Source organism: Chelmon rostratus, chromosome 10 (genome assembly GCF_017976325.1).
Source record: "Chelmon rostratus isolate fCheRos1 chromosome 10, fCheRos1.pri, whole genome shotgun sequence".
Classification (NCBI taxonomy): domain Eukaryota; kingdom Metazoa; phylum Chordata; class Actinopteri; order Chaetodontiformes; family Chaetodontidae; genus Chelmon; species Chelmon rostratus.
Genome location: NC_055667.1, coordinates 10,850,062 through 10,875,577, shown reverse-complemented (window position 1 = coordinate 10,875,577; position 25,516 = coordinate 10,850,062). Strand labels below are relative to the sequence as shown.

The 25,516-nt window shown below is 43.1% G+C and overlaps 1 protein-coding gene across 5 annotated transcripts in view; it reads right to left on the bottom strand.

The window, feature by feature from the left end:
* The window catches only part of casz1 (castor zinc finger 1), a 74,231-nt gene that overhangs the window by 25,592 nt on the left and 23,123 nt on the right, over nucleotides 1-25,516 (bottom strand). For 4 of the 5 annotated variants that reach the window (XM_041945545.1, XM_041945546.1, XM_041945547.1 and 1 more), the window contains exon 2: nucleotides 5,357-5,908. In XM_041945545.1, the coding sequence (XP_041801479.1) occupies nucleotides 5,357-5,908 (552 nt within the window). Of the gene's footprint in view, nucleotides 1-5,356; nucleotides 5,909-20,261; nucleotides 20,341-25,516 lie in introns of those variants that run through there. The other variant, XM_041945544.1, reaches the window with a different exon arrangement.

Genomic DNA, 25,516 nt, shown 5'->3' with positions numbered 1-25,516 from the left:
GACACACCTACAAATGTAGTAATCTGGCAAAGCAGCTTTGTGTTACACGTGGAGAATGTATTTTGTCAGGCCAAATAATGATGCACCTCAGCATTTTAGGCAAACACGCTGCTAGGTTGTGATAATGGAGGACTGCTAATCCACAAGAACTGCATCTATTACATTATGTTGTATCTATTTTTCTGAGCCATACATTTTTATAAAGATGTGATGCTGTTATTCTTGTTATTTCAAAACTGTAGTAAACATAACAACAGGAAAAGTGATTTTGCACTGCAAGCTACAACAGCATCTGTACGTGTGTCTGTGTACAGTATTCGTGTCTCTACAAATAAGCAGTCTGAAGCAATGCTCTTCCTGTTTGGTTGCACTCTAAGTCAGTCCTGCAGAATTTGCGGGTGACTGTAGCAAAGGATACACTGAACAAACAAACCTTTTCTGATTCTCTATGCATTATGTTATGCTATGATAATAAAAGTAATTCTCTAATTATAAATTAATTAAAGAATAACTTTTGAGTAAATAAATATTTTACATGTAAACGTGTGAAATCTCAGCATAGTAACCACATTAACACATTATATTTAAAGCTTTAGAAAACAATGCATTTATACAGCTTCTTGAAAATGAGTGACACTATTGGTGTTTTTTCCTGCACATGTTAACTTCACATGATGCTGAACGATCTGAAAATTACAGAATTACGACCACTATCTGCCGAGAAATTATGGCATGTTAAATGCAATTCATAAAATCCCCAATGAATCTTTGTGTAAGGTATCTGAAAATAAGATGATTATTGTGTCACCTTCAAGAGTGAAAAGAACGAATCCTTTCCTCCTTTCCTCTTTTTACACATTTGTGAACTGAAACATCACTTTCATTTTAAGAGTCCATTAAATTGGACAACTTCTCCAAGGACATGGGCGAAATATAGCCAATGTATAGTTTAATTGCATTATGTGGAGATTAATTCTGGCCCATTAACTTTCATCCAGGTTAGTGCAAGGGGTCAGAGAGTGGGGAAAAGGGAAAAATGATTTGGCCTGAAAGCAGTGGAGGGACAAAGTTCTGCATAATGAAGAGGAGCGTGGACAAAAAGGAAAAGGTACAGAGAAAGAGTGTGTGAGAGAGACACAAAGTTAAAAAGGGGAGAGGGAGGATTCATGAGGCAAATTTCCTTGAACAGTCGTGTTTGCTGATTGAACTCGATTCCAAAAATCTCCTGTTGTCTCAGTTTGCATGTTAGGCAGAATACTAGAGCACAGCCATGTTAGTAATGCAGCAGAGGAAAATTTCACCTGGGTCAAGTAGAAGCTTGGCCCTCTAAACTCTTCCTTGGCACAGTGACAGGACCAGGGTCCAAAACCTTTTTTTAAAAATTTGTTTTATTGCTTTTTATGATCACCAGAGCACAGATGGGCTGGCGAGAGGTAATACCACCTACTACCCGGGTAATTAATACACAAATATTTCTGCTCTTGTCTCAGATTTCTCAGTTATTGCTAAATCAGTCGCTGTGCCCTGCTTTTCACATCTCCTGTGCAGCATGTAAAATAATCCCTAAATTTCCATTCACTGTGTTTGGATTGCTCCTCTGCGCAGTGGATCAGTATGAAAGAGTATCTGGTGGATCGAAAGGGCATGAAAAATTTAAGAGAAATGGATCAGGTATTTGAGAGGAAATACCTGCATGTTTGCCACAGATCATTTGATCAAATCTTGCACGTTTTCACATGTACTGAAACCACAGAGTGACAGACTGCACATACAGACGGATCTGCTGCGGGCTACAGTGCGACTGACCTTATTCCATACTTAGGGTTTTATTTTTCCTTAAGTTGTTCAACTGATAATATGACAACAAAAGATGATTGGAAAGGCATCTGAACATGTCAATTTAAAATGTAATATGGCTGAACATCCTTCTGGCTTGATTTAGGTGTTGATAGCCTTAGTAGTTGGTTGGATCCTCCTGCTAATGTATTTATGAGAGCACCTCAGGTCGCAGTATATCATATAGCTCTAAAGTTAGGGCAGACCCACCCACACTAGAGTCAGAAAATGGAACTAAACTTTACTGAGTGAGGAATGATATTTAAAAAGAGTGAGGTAGAATAAACATCACTGGATAAGAATATTTAAAAATTTCCATGATCATTCTGATCACTAATATAAAAACTGTCACAGCTGATTCTGTCTTAGCTGTGAATAATTTCATGCTTATTGACTGTTGTTTTGCAGTAGTTATCTAACTGAAGAAAACATCTTTATTTTTTGTGGGTCACTTGGGTCAATAGCTAATTATTGCAGAGGGACTGGCGGTTTCTGTCATGGGAGCACCGGCGTGCCTTTTTTCATATTCTATTTGCCGAGGGTATTATCATCACCTTTTTCAAGTCTCTTTATTCATCAGCGGAGCCATGTGACAAGCTATCAATGAAAGGCAAATGATTGGACTTGAAAGGCTTATGACTGGGACTGACAGGAGATAACCTTTCTAAAACACCCTGTAAATGAGTTTTCTACTCGATCTGGCTGCCTCTTAATGATGCCATGTGACACCAAGTGGGAAACTATGTATGGGTGTATAGGTAAAGTGAGATTGGTCTGCAACTACCCACCCCCATCAAAACATAAATAAATAAACCTCTCTTTTTCATTTACTCCCATCGTTTTCTCTTGTGTTTGCTGATGCATCTGACATTTCCCTCTGCACTCTCTTCGGTGTCACTGGAAAATCTACAGAGAAGTGGTTCCTAATCTTGACACTTAGGCGAGCAAAATCCAACACACAACACGGACCCACCTTGTCTATATTTGAGGCAATTAGGCCACATTTTCCCTCCCAGATATGATAACAGATGGGCAATATATCTCCTTTTGGCTGACCAAACATGGCCATCAATGTGGCATAGCTTCTCTGCTCACAGGCCTGAGAGGCAGAGGTGTCGCTGATGATAAAAGTGCATGCTAGTGGCTATATATGGACTAATCTAGAGTTTGATTACCCTCTAAAGGGTGTCAGTTTTGAACCACGCATGCACAATGTAAATTATTCGGTTAACATGCAGTGTTCAGTCTTAGAAAGTTTAGAATAGTGGGATTATTTTATAATGTACAATCATTTAAATAGAGTTTCAAAAAGCACTTGGTGTTCATGTTAGTGAATTAGTATAAGTGTGTTTTGTTTAAATGAACAGTGGTATCCTAATAAAGAATTGCTTTGAATAAATGACATTATGTGCATTTGTTTGGACTAATTTGACACTCACAAAAGTGTACAGAGCTTCAAACTTCCTCGCTGTTTGGCTAGTTAATTAACAGGCAGTAAATAGAGAGGGCTTTGAAACAGCTTGAAATGAACAATAACCTTTTACAGTGAACCCAGAATTGCAAATGGAAGTCATGGTCAAGCCTGTTTGATCCATCGCTATGAGCATCTCTGTCATTGCTTTCATAGTTTTTATTCATTGGTTTTTCCATTGACTGGCTTATGAGGGCTCTAATGCGACATCTAAATTATCTAGGAAAAGTATTCTGGGGTTTTGCACTGATAGGAAATCCGCACGATGCCTCAATGTGAGGAGTTAAATGTTTTGAAGGTCGCAGTTTCTCTCATTGATCTTGCAATGTTTGTTAATTACATTGTCACTGATGTTGTGAGAGATAATTAAGCCACTATGTTTATATGCATAATTACGTGCACTCCGCATCAGCCTTTGAAAGACAGCGGCGAGAGAGAGAGGGGAAAAAAATGTTTTAATTGTGAGCTGAGCAGAAACATGGCAATATAGATGCCCTAGTTACAATCAACAAAGAGCAACTCTGAAAAAAAAAAAAACACTCTAAAGACAAGATTTGCAACTGATGCAGTATGCTCTCCCCGCAGTCTTCAAACACTCTGGCTTTGTTGTGAGATGTAAAGTAGTAAGAGAACCAGTGGAGGGAAAGGTGTAGGCCTGCTGCACAACAGTAATACATATTTACAGACAGTTTTTTTTTACGGCCACGAAATAAACACAAAATGACTAATTAAAACCACAAAGCCTTTTTCATTTGCCTCTGAAATGAAACCTGCTTCATTTTCTGAGAAGACCCTGCCCCCAATTCTGTATGTGGCCAGAGCTACTGCCGTGCAGTTACTGAAAACAAAACGAAAAAAGACAAAAAGAGCATGTGTACATGACTCTGAGGTAGATACCTAAACCTAGATGAAAGACCAAAAAACTGTTAAACTGAGGCGAGCATGCACAAAACAAAACTTGTTTTTGTACCGCAACAACCGGTCTCGCCTCCAAATTGCTGTTTTTTTTTCTTCTGGGTGTCTGTGAAAAGGGCTTTATCTATTCATATAACCGCGCTATGTTTTCTTTCCTTTTACTGGCTCTGTATTTTAACTTGTGTTATACAAAGGCCAGTCACTCCTATTGTGCATATGCGTCTAGTTTCAAGGGTCACAAAGCACATAACTGTAAAAGGTACTTTCTTAGAAGATTGTTCGTGCTGTTAACACATACTATTGCTACTTCAGAATGACTGTTGGAAGTCTCTGCCAGCTTTATCTATTGGATAATCAGTGAATTATACCAAGGGAACATCATGTCACAATTAAATAGGGGTTATTATGAGTCATTTACAAGAGCACATAGTATCAAGGAATATATTAAAGTATGTTCATGTCTGCTAACAATAAATACATGGTGTCACTGTTGTTTGTGAGAAGATAATAACATACTTAAGTGTGATATGGCATTGCAATATAACTTCCCTATTTCTGACTTTATCTGACATTTGATCTCTTGGATTTGACAACTGTGGAAAAAAACAAAAAACAAACTCCTCCACGGCAGACTACAACTCCATGTAATAGAGGAGCTTGAAGCAGTGGCTAAGTTTAGTGAGCTTAGGGAAAATCAAAGACTCAATATGTAATCCTGGGTGTAATATGAAGCTTAGCCTGGTCCTGCCATGCGCTCTTCGCCCGCAGCTGCTGGGAGAGTGCACAAACGGCCTTACGTTGTAAGCCTACTCCATTTACGAATTTCTTCGTACAGTTAACCACACACTGACAAGTTCCTGCTTTCCCCCCTAGCATGCCAGTTGAATCTGTCTTTAGGGTAATAATGTCACTGGCTATTCATAATGTAACTCTAGAGCATCTCTTTCCAATAATGGGCACACTTAAGCTTATGTGGATGTGGCAATGTCACCCACCCTCTATCTAGGCCTTTGCCCCGTAACACTATAGAGTGGAATGTTTTGAAGGGCAAAGGTAGTGTTGCTTTAAGACGTATGAAAAGGGTCAAATATAAATCACAGAATGGGGGGGGGGGGGCAGAGAGTAAAAATGTACCTGGAGAGGAGAAAGGTGGTTGGCGACTCTGGGGCTCGCTCGTTGGCATGTAGGTGTCATCTTTTGAAGGCTTGTCTTCAGCTTCTTTGTTGTCATGGAAACTGCCATCGTGAGACCCCGCCATGGGCTCAGCCTCCTCTTCGTCATCGCTGCAGCCTTTGGGCTGTACCATGTACACGCCTTCAGGAGGGCCGTCTTCGTCAGTGCTGACTTTGAGTTCATGCTCCTGTTCATCCTCAGGAGCTGGCGGCTCATCGCCATACTCACCGTTGACCCACCTCTCGATGGCCTCGCGTCTCTTCTGGTCCTCCTCTAGGCTCTGATTTAGGCTCAGGCTCTCGGGGAAGTTGGTCTCGTTGTCATCGTAGTGGGAACTGCCACGCTCACTGTTGTCTGCTACACTCTGGTCTCCCTCTGCATTTTGGGAGCTGCTGTCAAACACCACCTGGCGGCTCAGCTTGGCACAGATAGCATTGAGTTTTAGGCCACCTTTCCTTTTGGCGGCCATCTTGGATTTTCCTGAGGTCGTTTCAGTGCATAAGCTCCTTTCAGCTGATGGAAACAAGAACAAAAGCAAAAAAAAAAAATAAGATAAGTTAAAGTTGTTCAGTATGACGATCATCTGCATTACAGTTTAAGAAATATAACTGCACTTTTCATTCCATAAGCAGGTTTTTTTAAATGAGGGCAGGCATGCTTTCAGTATGACCAGAAACAAAGTTTGAACCAGCTTTTCCACGTCAGCAACTTGTAGTGATTTGAAACATCACAATGGAAAAACAACATCAAACAACAGTGACTACAGCTATTAATAACATCCAAAAGCACTTAACAATAACAGCACAAGACTGGAAGGACACGCAGAGATACTGTACATATCTTTCTAAGTCACACCTCTTCGGTCAGCTCAGAGTTTAACACAGTGGTGGAAAAAAAAAAGAGTAAAAAAAAAAAACACAGACGGCTGAAAATCGCTGGCAGATAGGTATCAGACCCCCTACCGTACTACAAGCAGCAAATACACGGCTACATAATCCTTCACATGACAGCGCCATAGAGACACTGTGAAATGTTATCTTCACTCTCACCTCAAGAGGCTGTGGTCCTGCCACTGAGAGGGGGGCTGCACAGCATTAAAGCTGTCAGTATGTGGAGTGAATACGCTGAGCACTTCTGGGCTTTTTGGAGCCATGTTCTCATGTTGGCTATTCAGTGGGATTAGACTCAATAACTGTTTCTGTAGAGGCTGCTGGTTTCACTTTATTAAAAGGAAAATTATAAGCCATGTTTATAAGCTCTTTCTACCCACTGCTGTCTTTTACCATGGATCCAGCCGAGACAGTAACATGGATACGTCAAACAAGAAATGTTGTAGTTGCTGTCTTTTACATATCTTTGTTTACCAAGACATACTGCACAGTCTCAACATTTTTTTTCCCCAGTGCGGCCTCTCTGAACAATAGAGCATGATAGAGTGTGCTTTGGGGCAGGAATGGGTGGCATTATTTCAACCCAAGTGGGGCTATCTTTATAACATGTCCTCTGATGAGGCAGGAACAGCTGCCTGTGGCATTCCATATCCAGAGCTGCCTTTTTAGGGCAGAAAATGCACTCTAGTACCTTTCACTTTATTTCCAGAGCCACCAAAGTTCACCTTCCAACAGCACTTTCCAGACTCAAAACCAAGGCCAGATCTTTATCAAGTTGTAAATAACTTATAAAAAGCAAGGAGGAGGTGACCGTGAGTAACACAGTATTTATGATATTAAAAAAAAAGCAGTAAAATCAACAGGGATCAGACAAGGAAGTTAACTTGTACTCTGTTTTTATTCGGCAGTGTGTAAAGCTTTGTCAGTTGAAGCTCTGTGAAAACAGTTAAACGGCACGCCACAGCAGAGATATTGCTTCTGGTGTGACGTTGTATTGAATCTTAACTCAGCCACAGTGTGGTTAAGATAATACACTTCACTGAGCTACGGACACACCATTTCAGCAGACAAAAATATGTGATATCAGAGGTAACAAAGTTCTATCTTAAAGACTCAATTCACTCTCTATAACAATGAGTACGAGCCTCTTCATTTTCCCTCAGCCATAAAGCCAAGCACAATCATGTGTGAGCCATTGCCAGCATTATGTAAATCACATCGGTGCAACATAAAATCCTGTTTTCATTTTCTTTTGCAAAGCTGTGGAATCATTAGAGGATATACAATTTGAAGGAGTTTACAGATCACCCCGTCGCCAGACAATGCACCCCGTGCTCCCCACACATGCTTTCCCAGTTACTGTATTTACATTGCGGGCTTCCTCTCTGAAACAATGACTTCAGGAATTATGTAGTTCTGAGTGGGCCGTATATCAGTGGCACATTACTGTACAATTTAGTGTTAGACAATTGCAGGCGGGGGTGAAAGGGTCACCTTTTAGACGACAGCAATTTTGAAAAAAAAAAAAAAAGGAATCAGCTGGAAAAACTATTAGGAAGTGGAAGACATAAATTTTCAAGATTTTTTTTTCAGAAATACTCTACAAAGGAAGATTGAGGTCATTTGGGTGTTGCAGTGGAGGTCATTTTTTCTGTTTACTGCATTCAGTATTTCATGCTTTAACTACCGATTTCCTTTGCATCGCAATCTCAAGCTCCTTGTAGGAAATGACCCCTACGCAGTTGTTTCTTTCCATTAGTGAGTATTTATGTATGATTTTCTGTTAACAATAAGGAGTGTGAGTGGAGGACTGCTACTGGTTGAGTATCTAAACAGGCCTGTAACTGAATTATCAGACGGCGTAAGCACATATTCAGTGTTTTCTTTTTAAAGGTAGGGCATGCTTTAAAACAAATCTAATATTGTGAGCTTCCCATGAGGAGGAACATGCTACGGTTCGATGGTTTATGGAAGCTGTCTAAACTATTATTTATGCTGAGGGTTTCTGTCCACAGCAGCTTTTTGCCATTGCTTACAATAGGGATTGCTATGGTAACACTAAGCTGTTTACCTCAAGTCGTTTGTGTGCATGATAGCGTACAATGAGATAAAATCTGTGGGGACCTACATGAAAGAACAACTTTTCCCTCTGGGACCAACTCCCCCACCTCCCTGAGAGTCCAGTAAGCATTCTGCCTTATTAATGAATATCAGAAAGAAAAACAACACTGTCACATGCATCGGACATTATTTACAGTCTGTTTTAGCCTGGTGTGCTAATTGTCAAGGAGGAGACACCTCAGTAAGCACTGGGAGTTGGAAAAAATAGACAGGTCTGAATGTGAACACAACAGCTGAAACTAATTTTTCCAACTGCTTATGTTAACTGTGACACTATTTTTACTGGAAACAGAGCAGGGCCACAAAGGAGCGCCATATACTGTCTGTATAAGGCCAAAACCTGAGGAAAAAGTCAAGAAACTATTTTGAATACATTTGGAAGAGGTCGGGCTCTTTTTCATCCTCAGTCAAAAATAAGTGCATCAAAGTTCTTTCGGGTCCTGTTTCTTGTCAGCACTGGATGACACAGCTTGTGTTCGAGTGTAGCCCTCCGCACTGACAAACTTACTCTTCCACAGCTCTAAACCCCACAGGTCTTGTTGGTTTTTGATGCAGAGTCTCTGTTTGTGTGCCAGAATGATATCATGCCCAATCAAGTGGTGTTTCAAATCCTAATAACGCTGTTGGAAGTGCATTATTTGTGTGAACGTGCACAGACTGCAATCAAGGCAGCAACGGGTAAAAGATGTGGGAGTTAACAATGGTTGTGAGTGGCAGGGTCACGGCTTTACCGCTTTCTGACATACAAGACGAGGCAGTTTATGTCCAAAACGCTTGTGTAATCATCTTATGGAAGATGTAAAATCACACATACAACATATAGAAAACTGAATAACTTGACTTTATTGTTCATTCAAAGCGCAGTGCTGCCCCATAAACACACAGACTCCCTGCAGCGTTGTCAGTTTGAATGGAGCGAGCACACAGGAGGGTCTGTATATAAGAGGGGTAGATATTACCTGTTTAAACTGAAGCTTATGTCTTCACCTAATCAAACACAGGTACAGGGCTTGTTGTAGATTCCTGCTGAGTTCCAACATGACTGACACAGGGACAAACCCCCTGCAATATCAGGAGTTAATTAATACAAACAGGGTCTAGGAGATGTCTGCTTAGCTCTGGATTATTTTACAATATGCAACCGAGAGTTGCAGTAGCTCTTTAAAAAAGCCCAGTTATAACTTTATGAACCTTTGGCAGATTAATCGACAAGGCTGCAGCTCCCTGTGTGTAGCTCAGTGAACCTTTTGTGTCTCTGGCTCTCAAGGGAGATGTACGTGTGAGAGACTGTGTGTGCATGTGTGTTTCAGGGAAATCACTGAGCCACACAGGCAAACATACACAGACACACTTGAAAATTACCATGTTTTTATTTTTGTAAATTTACAGCTTGCAGGAAGAGAATGTTTTCTTCTTCTCCCTCTCCCCCTGCATGGTAGAGAGGCTGCGGCAGCCGCAAGGAAGTCAAGCGGAAAGCCACTGATGGACAACTTCGCCACGACACCCAGACCCCAGCATCTGGCCCCTCTCTCATTTTTATTACACAAGAATAACAATAAGCAGGTCGCCGACCCCGCCGTGAGATTTTGCCACAGTTTTCCAACAGTCGGTGCAGCCGATGCTGAGAAATTTCCATTTTTCCGCATGCATATTTAATTGAGTTTTGTCCCAGTGGTGCGGAAATGATTTGTTTTTTGCTCTCTGTTCACTTGACTCCTCTTCGGAGTCGCTAACCCTGATTAAGACGTTCCCGTTAATTTCCCAGCGCACACCTTTTTTTTGTGCATTAATGGTTCTGATCGTCTAATTAAAACTTCTCAGCTCGGCTGCTGATCACCGCTCGTTGTGCCTCTGACCTGAAGTTTTAATTGCCGCATCAGAAGCGATAATAATAATTTTGAGGTTCTGATGATTAAAAACAATGCCACTGCCAACTAGTTGATAGATGGGGGTTTCGGGGTGGGTACATCTGAGGAGAAGTTTATGTAGAGAAGGGATTTAGAAAGCAGGCTGTAAAGGCGGGTATACACTTCCGAGGAGCAAGAAGGGTGGAGGGAGACTATTGTAGCTGATCACTGAGGGGAAGGGGGTAGCAGAGCATATGGAAATCTCCCAGCACTTCTGTCCCTCAGAGTCTTTTGGAGAAAACAGGTTTGGCTGGGACTGGGACTTAGCTTTCCCCACCTCAAATCTAAATCTGCCACTAACTGATCCACTTTGGAGCTCTACTCACTTGGCAGGTTTACCAGGTTGGGGAAGAGAGAGAACAAGAGATAGAGAGAGCATGTGAGAAAGAACGATAAAGGCACATAAAAGATGACGACAGTTCAATACCCTCTGCTTATTTTCATAAAAAGATAATAGCACAGTAGGTGCAGTACAAAAGGCACATTGTTCATAAAGTGACTGCATGGAAAAAAGGAACCTCAGGTGACTGTTGTCTCTGTCATAAAACATGATACTGATGAGATACATACGATACGTAGATTACTGTTAAAAGAGGAGAAGTGAGTTGTTTGCGATCTTCTTTTCCACTGTTCTTTCACACTGTACTTTACAAATCACACAAGCTATAGTAATGACAGGAAATGATTCAGGCATGAAGAGAGAGAGACCAGCACCAATCTGTCACATTTTGTTCTTTTTTTAACCACTGTATTTCACATAGATTTTTTAGGTTCCACTACTGGATCAATGTGTTGCTGTAACACACTGTACACGCAGGCATGCAAGCATGCACATACAGTACATGCACGCATGCACGCACGCACACGCACACGCACATAGAATCAGAAGGTGCCTGTCTTCTCTTCCCTGCCCCCTACCCTCCCCCTGTCCCTCTCTCTCACAAATGTATTTTATTATTAATCAGTTGGTTGCACATCTGCCTGCTTGTTGTTTTTTTTTCTCTATCAATAAAGCACTTATTGCTTTTAGTCTAGAATGTGACCTTGCAGACTGTGTGCTGTCTTTCTGGGGGTGCTGACCTTGAAGGACCCGTTTGGACTATTACACTGCAGCTCAGTCCACAGGCTGTTATCAAACACAAGCCCTCAGCCAAGTGCCACGCTCCCGTCACACCGCCACAAAACACAAAGAAGACGCTGCAGGACAAAGGCAGACACAAGCGGCCCCAGTAACACACACACTGACTACACAGGACAATGGCTGAAGAAAACAATGTATATTTCAAGTGCGGACGGAAGAGGAAAGACGTTGAACTTGAGGGCAATCAGGCAGGGAAGTTGAAATCTAAGGACAAACACGCCCTTCAGCCTCATCACAAACAGGGTAATTATTGTGTTTTCCAGAACAGAGGACAAGCAGCCTAAAATGGTCTTAGGGAGAAAAAAAAAAACAATCTGACATGAGTGACAAGAGCCATTCTGACAGCTACGTACCAAAACAGCCAACTTTTATTGAGTTTGCTGCTTAGGGTAATTCATGGGACACACGGCTAACTTGTTAAATTTGTACATCAAATCTGGACTCACAGCTGGCACCAGATGACAACTTAATTTGTGAGTGTTTGTAGTTCGGGGAGCAGAAGCTTTGCTTTAAAAAATACACAATCGCATACAGTCCCATGCTTTCATAGACTGAAACAAGGAGAATTCATTCCTGCAGCTTTGTTTTGAAGCTCAGCTCAAATGTTCAGTTTCAAGACACGAGGAGTGCAATTTGATAAGCCAACCGCCACGGTAAATGAGCAGACGACCCTGTGTCCCTCCCTCATGGTTGCTGCGCTTGGTGCGGCAGCAAGGCAGTGTGGGTAGTACAGTGGAGAAGGGGCTCAGTGGTGTACCTCTCAAGGGCCCTTGAGCTAATATCTGTACAGATTAACTGCTTCAGTTGTATTTTGGTCACGGGGATCTCTCTTCGCCTTTGTGGCTTGTTGGGAGGGAGAGGGGGAGATGTGTGCGAGTGTGTGCATTGTTCTCATACAGTATGTGTGTGTCAGTTACACGCTTTCTTCTATGTGAACGGCCTGTTCGCCTAAGAGGTCAGGAGCCGCCAGACTGGTGTGTATCACTCCATGTCATTTTCTTTGGGGCCATATTTAATTTACCAGAATCTGGAGCCATGCTGCTGTGTAAGTCATCCCCATCCTCTTACCATCACCTAACCCTTCTATGTCTCCACAGGACACACTCACACTCACACTGACACACACGCACACACACACACACACACACACACACACAGTGTCAATCCTCCGGGGTAAACTCAGCACACGCCGCTCCATTAGTTATCAATTAAGTCTGGAAATCTCCACCTGGCTTACACACACAGACGAAGCCGACACACATGCGTAGCACCCCTCTCAACAGGAAGTTAAGGAGAGCGTGCCTTATTTGACTATGAGTGTGGATGAGAGAGTGTGTTTGTGTGTCCGTGCGGGTGGCACTTTTGTCCATGAGGTTAACCTTGATATGAGGCCCTGTCAGGCCAGATAATGTCAATCAATGACAAGCCCTCACAGATAACCCCTAATGTGAAGCCTAAAAAGCAAAGCTGTTTAGATCTTTAGACATGCCCCCTTTCACCAGCATATGAATTGCATTACAAGGAAATGAGCTGTGGCATTTCTTTAATAAGACTCTTAAGACATTTTGACAGCATATAAGGCACTCTGCCGCTAAAAAAAAAAATTAAATAAAGCCCCCGCTGACAAAGCCTCCTCACACAAGGTAGCGTTCTGATGGGCAGATCCAAGTCCCTGTTAAGTGGAGGAGAGGAAAAGACATATAGGGAGGGGGGAAAGAGGAAAAAGAAGGGTGGACCTTTCCCTTCTTTTTTCTCAAGCTCCTGGGGACTTCTTAATTGATTTCCAAGGTTACGTTTCAAATTTGTTTTTCAGACACGGGGGCCTTATGAATGAGAGAGCAACTCAATGTTTTTCAAGCAATTTCCCTAAATTCAGCCCGGTTTGGAATGTTCGCATCAGATCTCGCTGACCTCCTTTCCCCTCCCGCTCCTCCTTCTCCTCCCTTTGCTCTTTTTCTCCTTTCGCTCCCCTTGAAAAGAGAGAAGGAGGTGACATTTACCAAAAAAAAAACACGTATTTCCAGACAGGATGCCTGCGCTGACAACATCGATCCCTGGCTACCATTAAAAAATTTGCTCTGCCTGACAGACTTTTCCTCTTTTGGACTTCATAAGCAGCAGAATGAATCACAGGTGCCCGTTAAAATGTCATCCTGGGCAGGTTCTCTACCTGTCCAAAATGGCCCGTGGCTCAGTAAAAACTGGAGGCTTTTTCAAACGCTTAGTTTTTATGACACTTTCAATGTTCAATGTATTCTTCTTATGAAGCACTATTAAATTTTGATCAAAACACATCTCTTTGTAGGGCTAGGAGAGGAAGTGATGAGAATGCGTCTTCCTGCTCCTGGGATTTGCATTTTTTAGACCCTGTGGCTGTAACTCTGCTGCCAGAACTTTAGTTTTACTTTTCTGATAAGCAGGATGACAGTGACAATAGGGTTGCAATGATAATATGATATTGTAGTGTATGTGTGATCTTGTGTGGGTGTACAATATACTGTAAACACATCCGTTAAGTGGCTATAACCAGTATTGTGTGTGTGTGTGTGTGTGTTGCAGGCCTGTTTGCAGGGCATTGTGCTCTGTGCTCTCCTTCTGCTCCTTTCTTTCTTGTGGCTGTAGGTCACGTCATTTGCTCTGAGAAGCACACTGCCAAATACGTACACTGGCATTTCTACACACTCAGGAAAAGCAGATCCACAGTGAGGATAAACACATGACTGCGTCAGTGACAGCACTAAAACAGTGTGCTTTACCAAAAAGTTCAATGTGAAGTGGAGGCGGAACTAAACGTGGCAGATTTCACCTAAAACAGGAACATTCTTGTTTCTGGGAGTTCAGTAGACGGAGGAATGTGCCGTGACTGAATTTGAAGGTGTGATAAAACAACACTCGCAATGAGGGAGGAAAAAAAAAAGAAAGAAAAAATGACTGTGAAACGATGAAACAAGCAAAGCCGCTTTACAGGAAAAAAGAATGGTGTCTATTTTGGGTCTCAGTATACAAAAGGAAGTGCTGCTAGTTGACTCAAACAAATAAATTTGCTTTTGATAAAACCACAGCAACTACTTTTGCATTCTACACCAAACCCACTTTGTTTCCTGCATCTTTATCTTCATGACTTGCCACATTTGTGAGAAGCCACTCACTAAATTGTCGAGCACAAACAACTGAAGGTTTTCAAACGCTGCAGCGTTCGCTGCTTAAAATGTAATTTTATTTGAAAAGTGACAGGTTAAAGGAAAGCCTCAGAAGTGAACATGGAGTGCTTGCCAATTTGTGCTGTATCCAGCTGCCCGTTTTACATTTCTCCAACATTAATATTCCTCTTATTATTATTTTAAAGTGAAAACGGATACTCTGTTGAAGTGCAAATCTGATGAATTACGGGAGCAGATTGCTGCTATTAATTATTAAAACCTATTTTATAAATATTCAGGTCTGTCATGCATCTAATAATGAACGCTTTAGAGGAGGTTACTTCCCGTGCGCATCCTAATGTGTCAGAAATATCACTTTTAATCACGCTCGTGTCAGCGAGTGCTGGGTTTGAACCTGCCGAAAAAATCTTCCAAATCAAGGAAACTCAGCTGGCCCACTACTGTGCTCATCACAGCTCTTCCGTTCCTGCTGTTTCGCATGATCCAGGTTCTTCTCGTGCCCCGTCTAAAGAGGTGGTGAACACCTCTCAGCTCCCCGCTGCATTCTTACTGTGGTAATTTGAATGGAGAATAATGCATCGGCAGCACTCTACCCTTCTGGACACACCTAGTCCCCGCGCTACTGCTGCCATATGCTGTGTTGATACATATTCATAACACTTTCTCGTGTGTTGAGTGTTGGTGTGCAATGAGGCTTAAATGAGTGTCTCACAACTTCAAATGGGAAGAGGAAAAAAGAAAAGAAAAAGCCGGGCACAAAGGAAGTTGGACTGCTCTTCCCCTTTTTCCGCTTTCCTCTTTTCTTCCTCCCTCTTCTAAAGCAAGACGACAAGTTCGGGTGCTGATAGGTGATGCCAGCGCTTCTGTAAGGATGAGCGAGAGGCTGTGGAGTTTCACGATCGTCTTCAAGAAGCGGCAACTGTCAGCATGCTTGGATAAACAGTGCTGTCAGGTGGGCCGGATGGTCCCACCGGTCGGGCGAGAGTCAGTGTCTCTGTACCACGACCCCCGTTCACCCTGGGCATACACACAACCAGATAGAGACACACACACCCACACACACCCACACACACATTGTGAAGCACTCTAAGATTAACGCTGTCAGAGCTACAATGATACCCCTTCATTATCTGCACACGGGGCCTCCTTCGTGCGCTTGCTTGCCTCACTGTCCTCTCCACTGCTTCTCTATGGAGGTAGTAATTACTAAAGCTAAGATTTCTTATTGCTCTCTATGCCTCCAACTACCCTCCACTTCCCTTATTTTTTTCTCTTCTTGCAGCGCAGTTTCAAGTGCCTTGCCAGCCTTTTGCCAACTGGTGACACAGCTGAAGGTATGCCAATGTTGATGGCAGCGCCAGCGTGACTCACAGTGTATGTGTGAGTGCTGTATTATGAGATTATTTGGTGCCCAGCTGATGTGCAATAAAGGCACAGTGTGGTACCCCAGATTTAGATCAGTCCTCCGAGTCAAACACTCATTGTGGTACAACAGAGAAATGCATGATGCACCACTGCAGTATCTGTTGTACTATACATTGTTGGTTTCGCATGCTGGGATCAGAGAGATGCTCCCTCTTGCATGGCATTTTTCATTACCAACAATGCTCCTAGTCTTTGGCTTTCTTCTCCCTCTCCCACTGGAACTATGGCTTTATCAAAGGTGATAGCTTGCTCAGGCGCATTTACTCAAACGTCTTCTTCAGCCGGCCATTTCCCAAGCCGCTCTCGGGTAAACGTCACTCATAAAAACAGGGGAAGATTTGATGGTGAGATCAAAAAGAAAGGAAGGACAGCAAGGAGAGCGGGGAGATGAGGGGAAAAAGAGAAACGATACCCTCCTCCCCCATCTGACACCAGCGAGTGCTGAGGGTAATTCCTCCGAGCAGGGCCTGTGTTTTCAGACGCAAATACAACAAAACGCCGGGTGCTGCCATGAGACATCAAAATGGGCGATTTTGACTTCAGAGGGTCTTCAGATGCTTGAGGAGTTGAGAGAACAGAAGGTACCAGCAGGCTGTTAACAACCAATACGGGAACCACGCCAGAAAGACTGTCTCCTCCCAAAATGCCAATCGGCACCAGATCAGCAAAGGCTTCCACCATACTGTAATGCCCCACCTGAGCACTTTCATCTGCGCAAAGTGAAATGGCTTTAAAGTTTATTAGCTGCTGCATCTGGTAATATCTGTTCTATTGGAAATACAAGCTGAAAGTAAAAATTCCACAGGTAGGTGCCGTAAAGGCAGAAAGACAAAAAACAAACCACACGCAAAGACTTTTCTAAGGAGTCTGAAGACTTCAACAGGTGCGTTGAAAGCAGGAGTTTTATGTAATTTGCCTTACAGAGAGATTTTCATCAGCAAATCAAAGACTTGCTTCGTTCTTTAGAGACCTGAGTTGTGTTGTGACATGCCGAGTTGGATGTCCGCATTTTCTCCGGTGTTGTTCTCGCTCATTCTTGGAGCATTAGGCTCACTCTAAATAGCCTCAAGGAGATTAGGCTGGCTCATATTCAAATGCACATTTCTTCTAAAACCCACTCCACGAGTGGGCCAAGGAGATCAGTGCAGGAGCCTGGTGAGACGGTAGTCAGAGAAGATTCTGTCATGTATAAATCAGGTGAGAGGAGGAAAAGAGACAGAGAGGAAGAGTGGGAGAGAAAGGCAGAGGTAAAAGACAAACAAGTGTTGGCTCTGCTATATGAGTTTAGTTAGCTAGAGAGTTAGTGCGTGAGTTATGGCTAGCGAAGGGCTGAGGGACGCTGTATTTATGAGGGGACTGAGTGAGTGTTAAATCCCTGGTAAGAAATAAAGTCGTCCCTGAGCGAACAGGGGAAACATTTCACTCAGTCTAAGAGGTGCCTTGAAAAAAAATGAAAGCCATCCCTCTTCCAGGGGAAGCACTATTCCGTATTCCCCAAAATTGCTTTATTCCTTAAAAATGCTATAGATCACCTCCAAGTGGATTGAATCTCATATTTGAATAGAGAGGAGGATTCTCCATGTGCATAATATCAAGGGAGTTCATGAGCCAAGGAAAGGGAAAGAATCTGATTCTTCTAAAATTGCATGCGGATTTTCTGAGGGATCTTTGGCTAAGGAGGGCTGCCAAAACACACAGTGCACTTGTTGCAGTGCAAGGGTTCATCCAAGAGAAGTTTTCCACTGTGGTTTACCCAGGAAAAAGTCACTTTTTTCAATTCAAATACTTGAATCTAAATGATTCTAAATATCAGTCCACCCATCAATCTATCTAAATGCACATATATTTCCTTTAAATTCATTTTTCCTAGCAAACAACTTGCAATGTTGAATGAAGTCAAGAAACAAGTCAGAGACAAAGGAAGGCGCATGGCCAACAGTAAAGGAAAATCTTCACACTGCACTTCAACTCTAACTCAGACCGCTCTCCAAACCCTGCAGTGGTAATAACAATTATTACTTAAAAAGGCTATATTTTTGCATTAACTTAAAAGGCTATATCTTTTTCTTCCCTTCCAGCCTGTGCGGCCTCACTTACCCTAAGTATCTTCATAAATCACCAGTTACTGTTAACATGTACTCCACAATTCAGTCATCAATCTCCTACCAGGTCAGAGTGAAAACAGAGGGGGAAATGTCTGCTTAGTAAAATGTCTCTCTCGTGAATGCTGCTACCACCACCCACTACTCACTCTCTCTCTCTTTGCCACACACACACACACACACACACACACACACACACACACACACACACACACACACACACACACAGAGTCACACACACACAATGCATGTAGAGCAGTAGCGCAGACACACACCAGTTAAATAACAAACACACGCGCCCGGCACACAGCAACCAGAGCAGTCCTATGGGACACGGGAGCGGTTGCCAGATCGCCACGGTAACGCAAGCCAAATTCAATTCTGACTTCACCTTTCACTCAGGAAGCTGGTTCCATTTGTTATAAAAACAAATAAACAGCAAGCGTGAAGTTCGAGCTGGCCAACTTCTGCCTCATCTTTCTTTCTTTCTCTTTTTTTTCCTGTGGGCCTCAACAAGAAATATCAGGCCCAGGCTGTAGCTGTAGGCTGTTTGAGAGACTGACACCCACAGGGCCGCATGTAAATCTGTGTTTATGTTCACAGACACAGTATTTATTTAACCAAAAGGAGAAAATCTAATTGTACACGAGGAGGATTATTCCTCTCAGAACCGTGTCTCCACGCAGGAGAAAAGGACTCTTTAGCCTTTGTTCAACAGACACTGTTTACATCAGCAGAGTGGAAAATCCCTCCGATGACAAACCTCTCCATCACAACATCTGTATCTAAACAGCCAAATCAATCTCAACCAACACCGCAAATTACCTCATGTCGCATCCGAAAACATCTGCTCTTTACATTAGAGCAGAGGGATTTTAGGTGCTTTTTAATAATTCTATTTTTAGAATGCAGACCGGTGTTATACACATCACATTTTCTTTCCCTTTAAGGTCAAATAAAGTGCATTTGTGTCGCCTGTGATCGTTCTGACAGGCTGAAATGGCTTCAAAATAAATACAAGTATTTACTATAGAGTTAAGTAATGTGTAGTTAGTGGCTGGATAAAGTATTTAGATCCCTTACTTACGTAAAAGTAGCAACACCCAATTTAAAAATACTCAATCACAAGTAAAAGCTCAACTTTTAAAATAAAAAAACAAACAAAAAGAAAACTTTAAATGTACAGAATTATCAGATAAAGTATCGAAAGTCATGCTGCTCATAACAAACTGCCCATTCAGAGTGTTACATTATTATGGTATTATTGTGCTTGATTTATACGCGAGCGACATTTTAGTGTTGTAGCTGGTTGAGTTGTAGCTCATTTAAAACTCCTTTTCATACTGCTGGGTAGTTTAATCTGAACCAGTGCATTACATTTTATAAGATGAGCTTATCTTTTCTTTGAAAAATATAAATCTGTTAAATCACTGGAGTAAAAACTACATTTTCTTCCCCCATTTCCCTGAAATGTAGTGGAGTTTAAATATAAAGTAATAAACTGTATAGCAAAAGTAACTCAAAATTGTACAGCGCAGTATTCCAATAAATGTACTTAGTTACTTTCCACCACTGAGTGTCATAAACATAACTGTAAAATATATAAGTGGAACTGAGGAGTGCTATAAAGCACAGCACAAAAAGTCAACAACAGAACTTTTGAGGAAGCAGCACACCATTAAAACTAATTAAACACACCACTGACATCCAGTGCACTATAAGTACAAATATGCATCTGTAATTAAAAACTACAATTTTTTTCTAGAAAGCAAATATTACACCTGCTCTGTTTCCTCACTCTCACTCTCTCTCTCTCTCTCTCTCTCTCACACACACACACACACACACACACACTCTTTGACACCACCCACCACATTACTACACATGCGTGCCTGACTCATGCCAACTGCAACTAGTAGCAGACCCGTTCACCTCGAGGTAGCACTCAACTCCTCTGTGTGTGTGTGTGTGTGTGCGTGCGTGTGTGTGTGTGTGTGTGTGTGTGTGTGTGTGTGTGTGTGCAAGGGGGGAGGGACAAGGAGGGATAGAGAGAGAGAGAGAGAGAGAGAGAGAGAGAGAGAGAGAGAGAGGGCGAGAGGAAGGTGTGTGTGAGTCTTACCTGGCAGCAGACCGCCCTCTGCGCTCTGTCTCACCTCTCCCTCCTGCCCTGGAAGAATTCTCTCCACAAAGCAAGGCATTTTCTCCTCAACTGCTCTCTGCCAAGGCTCTGCTCTCTCTCTCTCTCTCACTCTCCCTCCCTCTCTCCTTCTCACTCTTTTCCTCTTTCCCACTCTGTCCTCCTCTCTCGCTGTCTATCTCTCCTCCCTCCTTACCCTCCCCCTTTCTCCTTCTCTCTCCACTCCCTCTCCCCCCTCCTTCCTTCTCTGAGCACAGATGTCGAGGCTGTGCGAGTTTACCCACTTTACCAGTAGGGGTCCTTCATCGCCCTTCTCCACCCCACAGCCACATGGGGGAACAAACACACACACACACACACACCCACACACACACACACACGGGCCCCAGGAAGAGGGAGCCACTTAACGGGCGCCCTCCTGTCACTGCTACAATGAGAGCCCTGTGCTGAGCAGCACGGCTGTATGAGCAGCGTGTGTGTGTGTGTGTGTGTGTGTGTGTGTGCAAGAGAGACAGGTGTGAAGTGGGTGGTGTGCACAGGGAGCTGGCCCTCGGCCCTTTCCAGCCCTGTTCGGCTAGGCTCGGTCCTGGCTCCTGGCCCCTGAAGTGTAGTACAGTAGTGTCACACACACACACACACACACACACAAACAAGTATATGAGCACACAGATTGACTTACAGTGGGTCCCTCAGAGCCAGCGAGGGAGAGGGAGCGAGAGAAAGACTGTGGGTATGCACAAGCATACACACAGAACAACTGCCGCTGTTTGCCACTGCTGCTGGTGACAGTGATAACATGTGCTTCGTGCCCTATGTGTGTGTGTGTCAGTGTGCGTGTGCATGCACACACAAACACACGCATCCATACACAAACACAGGGCGGATGACTATCGGCTCTCGTATTTCAGGTCTGCTCGATCCGTTTCATTTATAAAAAAAACAAACAGTTTTCATTGACACTGGCATGTTAGATTTGAAGGCTCTTAGCTAGTGTACAGTGGGGAATTTCTAGTTTCTCTCCTACTTGTGGGGCACTTTTCACATTGCAATAACAGTACGGGAGAATATTAGCTGTCCCTGCTGAAGAATGGCAGATCTCTGTTTGCCTTTGATAAAGGCAGATTCCCCTGAGTAAAAGAAAGAAAGATCTAACTATCAGATTCTCAATAAGCCTGTAATTATCGTCTCTGTGCACATCATGTTAACAACTAAATTAAAGACGGAAAATGTAAGAATTGGACTGAAAGCATTGTTTAAAAGGAGAAAGAGGAGTGTGAGGACAACAGAGTTCACACACCTTAATTGTGTAATAAGCAACAAACTAATTCTAGGAAAGAGAAAGGATTAAGATTAACACTATGTGGAACTTGATCCCATTTTTTTTTTTTTATCAAATATTGCTTAACTTTTATGATGCTTTATATTGCAGGAAAGCAGTGATCCTGATCAGGATCCTATGCTATTAAAATATCAGAACAGTAATTATCAGGTCAAGCTTTGTGCAAGGACTTGTTTTTCCCTTTATTGCCGCCTGGAACAGGATAAGGGTATCTGCACTCAAGACGTGATATCCCGGACCTGCTGTTGGTATCATTTGAACAAAGGGTGGATCACCTTTATTTGAGTTAAACAAAGCCTTATAATGACACAAAAATCGTAGTCACGACTTGACAGAGAAGGCTCCAACGCCCAACCAGCCTGCCTTCAAAACGTTGACAAAGAGTAATAAAGAAAATAGGATGTTCAAAGAGCAGGACACGGATGTTGAATAAAGCCGCCAGAAAGTGTACATACTAAAAGTCGTGATAAGCTAATGAGGGCAACAGAGCTGTTCTTTTGGTTTTGACTCTTATCACTGTTTGCATCAGTAGCAAATCTCCCTTGACAACAAGACTGAAATCAAATACAGGTTTTTAGACAGATGACGGAAAGTCATTTGTATTTACAGGAAATAAGAACGATGCACTCAATCATTATTCCCTTGCTGTGCTAACTAGAACGCAGCCCCTGTATTCGATGTTGGAGGAGCAGCACAAGGACAAGTAAAACATACCTTAAATAGACTACAAATGAAGTCACTTAACACCCACTCGCTTCCCTCGCCACCCCCTGCTCTGTCTGTCTTCAACAGAAAAAGCCTGTGTTTGACTGTCTCCCTCTCAGGTTCATAGTTGTCTTTTGCTTTTTAAACAGGCACCTCGCTTGTCACAGTGCAGGAACGGGCGCATTCCCCTTAAATGGCTCCTTTTGACAACTGATCTGTAAATACAGCCGGATCTGCAACTTCCCCCTTTCTCTCGCTGCACTTTCTCCCTTCTTGTCGTTGCTCTCCCTCCCTCTGCCCAAACTCCTGCCAGACCCCCCCCCCCCCAACACACACACACACACACACACACACAACATGAAGGTCTCACCATGACCCCCCCCCCCCCCCCCCCCCCCCCCCACCCCCCACCCCTGACAATCTCATGGACACCCGCACACACAGACCGAAACACAACCATACACACACATTTACCCCCACATCCCCCTCCCAACTTCCCCAACTCCATTCCCCCTGCCTCTATAAAAACACAAATATGCCATAACTCAGGCTGTGCTGCCACATAGCCTCCATCTTGCCCTGTACCGGGGAGGGGGAGGCCTCTCAGGAAGGTCACCAACAAATGGTTTTCCGATTCACTGCCCCTGAAATAATTTTGTGTATTAAAACCTGAATCTGCACTTTCTGGCCTGAAAGCTTTTCTAATTATTCCGGTGTCCTTGGGACAGACACAGATCCTTCACACGCCGGGGGAAACAAGCTATAGAGCAACCACTACAGCCACAAACACCCCTCCACCTCCCTTCCCTCTATCCCTCCATCTCCCCACCTCCTCTCTCCTCTGCTCTGCTTTCCTCTCCTCTCCCCGCTTTACAGCCACCCCCCTCCCCAATCTGTTTTCAAAGCGTGTCTGTCCTTTATTAAATTGTTTTCTTTTCCACATTATCAGTTGCCATGGAGACCTCATCTCTCGGATTATTTGAATTTCATTATATCTATTGATTTGGGAGCATTTCATCTTTTTTATTGTTTTTCTGTCAATTTTCGAAACGAATAACCATCTAATTTGCGTCAGCGCTGATTACGTTCGTCCCTCAATAGAGGTCGGCAGCTGCGCCGGGGAAACAAATCAATGGAAAAACATCATAAAACTCGAAAGTACAATCAACCAGGATATGGGTGACATTCCGTGGTTGCTGAAACGAAGTCATCAAAAAATATATACTTTTTTTTCCTGCGCCTCTGCATGTGTGGGGGTGTAGTGAGGAGGACACATATGTGTCTGGGCAGATATATTACTATATTTCAGCAGATAATATACTATGGTAAATTTCCATACTGATAACAGCCCCTCCCTGCCTGACCAAAACAAAAAAAATGCTTACTGTATCTAAATAATTTATGCAATTTTAGCATTTATATATAAATTTTTTAATAAGCTGCTTGGAGCAAAGTGGCCATTAACAAAACACACAGCTGTCCAATGGGCTAAGCCCAGCAGATCAATTGCGCGTTTTTATGACATGATAAAATGCTTTTAAAGCAATTTACACAAATATGGAAAAAATGACTTCATGGACTTCATTTATTCATAAGGACGTATTAGAAAAAAAAAGTCTTACAAAAGCCAGACAGGAGAGATCGTCCCGGTCCTAACTAGAACGGACTTGCTGCCCTCTCCACAAGGACATAAAGTTTCATTACTGATGCACGCAGTCAAAGGCAATTTAGCAAACACAGTGTGCAAAAGAAAACATCAGCATATTGCAAGTGTTCCTGTATTAGGCGGACCTTGCATGTTGTTTTCCAATTTTGATTCATTTTTGTGGGGGCAGGGTGTGGGGGTGATAGATTTTTTTTCTCCCCCTGCCCAGTGTCACCCTGACCCAAAGCCAAGGGGAGGTAGCCTCAGTGACAGGGACGTGTGCTTTCTGGCCCACAAAACCAAGCCAAACCATGTGCCAGACAATGGGGCCTTGCAGGAGGACAATGTGTACACACACCTTCAGCTGTACAGTGATATATAGCACATGACACCCAGACTCATTCTGTGAGAAAACAGGCCCACAAATATTTCAGTGGATCTGATCATTTAGCATCTTAGTGCAGACGCACACACATATACACATTATGCACAGGGGTATGGATGGAGGGGGGAGGGCAGGCAGGGCCATTTGGAGGCTAATCTTGTTTCAAAGCATCCTCTCTTCATGTGCCGACAATGTGCCTGAGCCACTCTACAAAACGCTGCTGCTGTTGCTGCTGCTGAAGGCCCCATGTTTGCAACACATGTCAACATTTGACAAAGCATTACTTTTCCCCCCAACAATATTCTACTGCTCAGGCCTCTGAAATGAGGGCGCTAACAAATGAGCTTTTTATGTTTATTTGTGTGTGGGTGTGTCAGAGGGGGGAGAAAGTGATATCTCATTTTCTAAGGCACCAGTTCTCACTCCGAAAGAGAGCGAGAAGGGAGAAAGAGAGAGAGTCAAAGAGAGGAAGAGAGAAAAGAAAGAAAGGCTGGATGTTTTGGAGTCACGATTCTTCTCCTGATTGCCCTAGCTGTCTCAGTTGTGCAAAACATGACCCTCCCCTCCCTCAGCCACGACAGAAACACGGGCGACTGGATAAACACTATTTTATGCAGTGACTAGATGAATCGTCAGACAGTAATTACAGTCTTCCTCTCGCACCAACAAAACTCTACTGTACAGGCTCTTTCTTTGACACCAAACTGCAGTAGCACGTACTATAAAACTGCAGGTGTGTGACATGTTTGTCAATGCCTCTCCCAACTAGATAAATATAAATATTAGACCCTGTGACAACAGTGAAGTGCTCTCTGCCGCTTTCAGCGATGTGTTAATAATCTGTGGCTGAAAGAGGACTTGTTGTGTGGACGGACGATGTTATCATGTGCAGTCAAACGTTGCAGGGGCTGGCTTTGTAGAGAAAGTTTGGTGATTTTTTCTGCTACCCTAGCAGTTTGTGCTTTCCTCTCCTCGATGTAACAAAAATAACACGGTTGTGTCCCAAACCAAACATTCCCACACAGTGGCTGGTAGTCGCTCGGTGTCTGACACCAGCCTGCCCAGCGCAGGCAACTCAGTCCTGACGCCTGTTCAAAAGAGATCCAAACTTGATGTGCTGACAAATTTGCTCAGCAAAGGAGTTATTTTGTTCATTTGGTGTT